Source organism: Frankliniella occidentalis, unplaced genomic scaffold, assembly GCF_000697945.3.
Source record: "Frankliniella occidentalis isolate FOCC.00 unplaced genomic scaffold, Focc_3.1 Scaffold8, whole genome shotgun sequence".
NCBI lineage: Eukaryota > Metazoa > Arthropoda > Insecta > Thysanoptera > Thripidae > Frankliniella > Frankliniella occidentalis.
Genome location: NW_026267138.1, coordinates 1042011 through 1047200, shown reverse-complemented (window position 1 = coordinate 1047200; position 5190 = coordinate 1042011). Strand labels below are relative to the sequence as shown.

Here is a 5190-nt window from a genome sequence, read left to right as displayed (position 1 = left end):
TTATGTGGTATATTGTAATTAATAGTTATTACCAATAATGTAATCATCAGTCAGTAATTTTATTAAGCTTTTGTCTTAATTTAAAATTATTACACTTATTTTAGGACTTCAGGAAAGATGGATTTGATGATCGCAAAGATGGGCCTCCCACAAATTTTGATGGTAACAGGCGGCAATCGGACGATGCTTGGCGCCGGGAAAGGAGTTTAATTGATCAAGAAAGAATTAATCGCCAGAAAACTTCTGACGGAAACTGGAGTAGAGAGTGGGACAACCACAAAGTCTTACAGGAGTGAGTGTCCTCATTATCTTGACCTTATTGGATTACTTTAAGCCATTGCCTGTAGTTCATTATCTAGAGATCATTATTATGTACTAAGGCTGTATCACCTTAAGAGAAATAACAGATAACAGACAACAAATAACAGATAACAGATCTATCTTACACAGGTTATTCCTGCCATCTATTGTTCCTTCCTGAAATGGATCTGTTATCTGTTATTTGTTATCTGTTATCTGTTATTTCTATTAAGGTGATACAGCCTAAGTAAAGTTTTCTTTCTATACTGCAGTGGTGATGATCGACCTAATAGGTGGAGAAGAGGTAATCAAACCCAAAATTATGATCGAGGTCAGCCCCGTAGAGGTAAATAGGGGTGTTCCTATGAATTCCCATGAAGTGTGTCCTTGTTTCCTCTCCTTTCAGCTTTTACAAATTTTGTTGTTATTAGGTTTTCAGGAAGAATATGGAAATGGTCCTAAACAAAGCTACTCTCCAAGAAACAATACCCATGGAAATATTACGGGACATGATTCTGCTGGCAAAGATGAACATGATGAGTCCTCTAGGAACAAATTTATTCGCAGAGGTCGCTTCTCCAATCAGACCCGATACAAAGACAACACAAGGCATGACAATGGATCAGGTGAAAAACCCTCCTCCAATATAACTGTGGAAACTCCTAAAGAAGCAGAGGGTACGTAATTTACAACACCAAAAGGCCGAATGTGTAATTATTACTCAAGTTCATTGTGTATTGATTTCTCATTGCACTTTTTTTTCTATTCTAGATGCTGTTCTCATTGAGAGTCATGTTAAATCGGTGGAAAAACTACAAGTTTCTGTTGTTGTTGATCCCATGGGGTCGCAGAAGCGGTGTGTTGAGGAAGTTGGCGGGAATCTTCTTCTTACAATGAGTCAAGATGCTGCAATTCCTGATTTTAGTAAGTCAATGTCTTGTCTCTCTGGTATAGTAAAACCAGGATCTGGATGATAATAATCGCTCTCAACGGAAGTCTCAGTATGTTAAGTCTTGATATTCTTTTTAATAAGGTACTTTGATGTACAACATATTAGACTTGGGTACTCCAAAATGTGACTTTCTGAGAAGGTATTCTTACTATCTAGGTTCTCACTATCCATGTTTCACTGTATTTGTAGAACATACATACCTATGTATTTTATTAAACAGAAACTAATCTTAATTATATCCATCCAGGCAAAAACAATGAACTGAAACGTTCTCGAAAGAGTCCAAGAAAAGCTAGAAGAAATAGAGTTCTCTCAACAACAAGCACAGGGACCACCACAGGCACTGCAGAAGAAGATGGATCTTGGGAAGATTTGTCTTCTGATGAAGGGAATGTTTCAATTCTAACAGACCTCCAAAGAGCCCCTGACCATGATCTGGGATTATCCAAGTCTATTGATGTCTCTTCAGGGCCAGAGTCATTGGACCCTATTCCAGCTCCAGGAAAGGAAGATGAATTCCTTTGGGATGATTTTCACCCTGCAGGGTTCCAGGACAATGCTACTTTGGACTTAGATGCTGAGGCTGCATATCAAGCTCTGTTAAATGAACAAGCAAAACAAGAAGTCAATGAAGATGGGTCTTCCCACTCCCATAAAGTTTCTTTTAGATTGGATACTTCATGCCTTGAAGATAGTGGTGATGAATTAGATGGGGCTAAATTAGATCCTCTCCTTGTCACCACCCAAATCGTTCAAGCTGAAGTTGACTGCATGTCCCTCACTTCCATTCCTACGGACACTTCTTTACCAGAGGACCTTTCCCAGCTTGTAAGAAGTAAAGGTGTGAAAGATGAGAAGATTACTGAGGAGGATACAAGCAATGTGGCTGGTTCTGGAATTCATGAGAAGACTGTTTCAGCAGAGGAACTTTCAGGCCCTGTCTCAATTTTAGATATTCCACCCAGTTGTGTACAAGAATTAGAGCAAGATGGTCCCAGGGACACTCCTATCAAAAGAGAAGACGGTGAACTGTCCAATATTGAATCAAGCAGTCACATTATGAAAGAAGAAGCTGAGAATGCCAACATTCAGTTGATTAAAGAAACTGAGTGTGCCCCTAAACTGGAATTGGGTACACCAATTTCTCAAAAAACAAATGATATCATATGTCTCAAAGAAGAGGAGAATGATGACAAATGTAACAAATTATCAGCTGATCTTTCACAAAATGACCAAACTAATAAAACTGATGGCAATGGAAAAGTGGAAGATATTAAAACTAATGCTTCCTCCCTCATATCTCATGAAAGTGATCCTAAGTCTAAAGTGTTAACACCAACCGCGAAGGAGAGCATTGTTGAAGACGAAGTTGTTGACGAGAAAGGCAATGGAAGCAATATTTCCTCACCACAAACTCAAGAAAATGAATCTGAGATCAAAAAGTTATCTCCCACAGTTAGAGAGAGTTCTGCTGATCATGAAGTTATTGGTGAGGAAGGCAATAAAATCAATGTCTCTTCACTGAAAACCCAGAAAAGTGAGTCTATGGACAAAGAACTAATGCAAAAAGTAGAGGATGCTGATCAAACCATTGCATGTGCTTCATCAGAGAAAACTATTGAAACTGAAAGTACAGGACCTGAAAAATGTACAGAAAGTGTGCCGGAAAATATTGAGTCTCTAAATGAGAACAAAGAGATAATGTGAGAGTAGGTATTATCTGTAATTAATTACCTAACAGAGCTGACTTTAAATTTAGGAAAAGAATTTCCTATAGATAGATATTGTTGAGATTACCTTTTAAAAATGTTTGACTTGCTTTTGGAGGAGTTGACTCCTTTCATAACCATAAATTTATGAATGTATTATAATTTGTACATTTCTGAGCTGAACAAGTCCTCTCTTGTTCTCTTCCCCTCTTTCTTCTTTTTTTTTTTTTCTTTTTTTGAATTGTTTTACTCGCATTTTTGAAACTTTTATTTTTGTAAGGCTTTTGTGTTCCTTAATTTGTAGACGTATTTTAAACAATTGATTTTTGAAACATATATGATTTGCTCTTTTAATGGCTAATCAATCATATATTTTGTTAAAGGGGCATACAGAACCTGTTGTTTTAATTTAAATTATAATGTTTACACTTTCCAATTTTTTTAGAAGTTTAAATGTGTCTCTCTTGTGAATACCTTGATTAAAGGTACCTGGATGAATTTGTAATTGGTGCTCTAAATGCCTAATTGATTGATGATCTTGCCTTAATAGTTCTAAGAAGGATACAGTACTTGTTCTTATAATCTGTAGAGTTACACTTGTCTACTTGTACTGTGGGGTTATGCACATTTGCATGGCAAGCAGTGCGAAACTTTGTCTTTCTTCAAAACAAACTGCATTCTGTTGTGTTGTGTCCCTGACACATGGTACTGTCCGTGCTGCATTGTTGCATTTTGGGTCATAGGAGCAGATGTAAGGAATTATCTGAAGAGAGGTCTATATTAAAAAAAGGAAAAAAATTCTGTTGTGTGTCTCAGTGTAACTGACAAGACTGTGATTGAAATGTGGTATTTTTATGTCGGATGAATTTTTCAATTTTTATAAAGGGAGACTTTATTACATGCTATTCTTTCAGAGAAGGAAGTGGCTGTATGTCTGGGAAGACTCTAACTCTTTATTTCTTATCTCTGTATCTGTTTGTCCCAGGCGCGGCCTCTCTAAAAAGAAAGGGAGAGGGGGGGGGGCATTGCCCGACCCACCCCCCCTGTCAGGTCTAGTGAGCCGCCCGGAACCGCCTGCAATGTAGGCAGTTTGTGCTACAAAACCCCTTTATTATGTTAGGCAGGCAACCGGGCTTATCGGCCTCTCTGTCAGCCGGACGGACCTCAGACCGCGCCTGGTTTGTCCCATTTACGATCGATTTTCTTAGTTAATACAACATTTCTATAGCATTTGTTCTTGGGGTAGTAGTTACAATCAATTCTTGGCTCGAAAAACATTCTTAGTTAAGGGGGGACCTTTCGCAGCGGACTCTGAGAATGGCATAAAGGTAACTTAGGATGAGTATCCGCGCTCCGGTTATCGTCAAGGTGTATTGCTGTTTTTCCGCAAAAAGTTTACGCGTTGTCCGAGAGATAGTGCTAGTTTCGGTACACTTCCAAAAACATAACGCTAGCTTGTGGTAATTTCCGAATGCATTGCATAGATAGGCTTTGGGTGCATTTCCTCGACTTTTGTGTTGCCGAATTGTTTCGCGCAGGGTATACCTGCTGAGGACCGCTGGGCAGGGATTACCGCCGGCGGGGCGGGGGAGGGGCGGGCGGCGCGCGGCGACCTGTCAGTCATACAATAGGACGAGCTCCGGGCCCCCAATAGAGTGCAATTGTCTGCAGTCAGATCAACTGCACGGGCCTAACAGCTACCAGAAATATTGGAGATTGAATAAAATTAGGTCCGGCATCATATTACTGAGGCTGCGCCGCTTCCAGTGATATAAGGGTTCACAGCAGTATCTTTAAAAGTAGAATAGAACTTCGGCATTTGAACTAATATTTGAACTCTCCTCGGGAGCGTATCACTCGGATCAGTAATTTTACCTTTGCATGTGATAGAAGAAAGATGCCCGGAGGTGCAATGCCCAATTTGATCAATATTAAAAAATAATAAAGTGTTCAAAGACTCGTTCAAAAAGTGCTTACTTTCCTATTACATAAAAGGGGGGATTGTTCGGCGGTTTTTATATTGTGAACCCCCTATGCACCCGCGCGGTTCCCTTCTCTTTCCACTGATACTTTTATTTTTGCTCTACGATGAAAATTGTAGTAATTAGAGTTCGAATAAGTAGATGTGGCAATTTGAATGGTCCTCATTTCCTCGCTCACTCGTCGGCTGGAGCCAGCCGTCGCTGCGCTGGCTTCTCTCGCAGGAGCTCTCCGGGCCCGTGCGGCGGC

At 39.8% G+C, this 5190-nt stretch overlaps 1 protein-coding gene across 2 annotated transcripts in view; it reads left to right on the top strand.

Annotated features, from left to right (window-relative positions):
• The window catches only part of LOC113209720 (uncharacterized), a 6788-nt gene extending 3586 nt beyond the window's left edge, over positions 1-3202 (top strand). For both annotated transcript variants that reach the window (XM_026427370.2, XM_026427371.2), the window contains 5 exons: positions 105-292; positions 573-646; positions 732-977; positions 1072-1224; positions 1500-3202. In XM_026427370.2, the coding sequence (XP_026283155.2) occupies positions 105-292; positions 573-646; positions 732-977; positions 1072-1224; positions 1500-2959 (2121 nt within the window). In that variant the 3' untranslated portion in view covers positions 2960-3202. The remainder of the gene's footprint in view (positions 1-104; positions 293-572; positions 647-731; positions 978-1071; positions 1225-1499) is intronic.
• The last annotated feature ends 1988 nt before the right edge of the window (positions 3203-5190 follow it).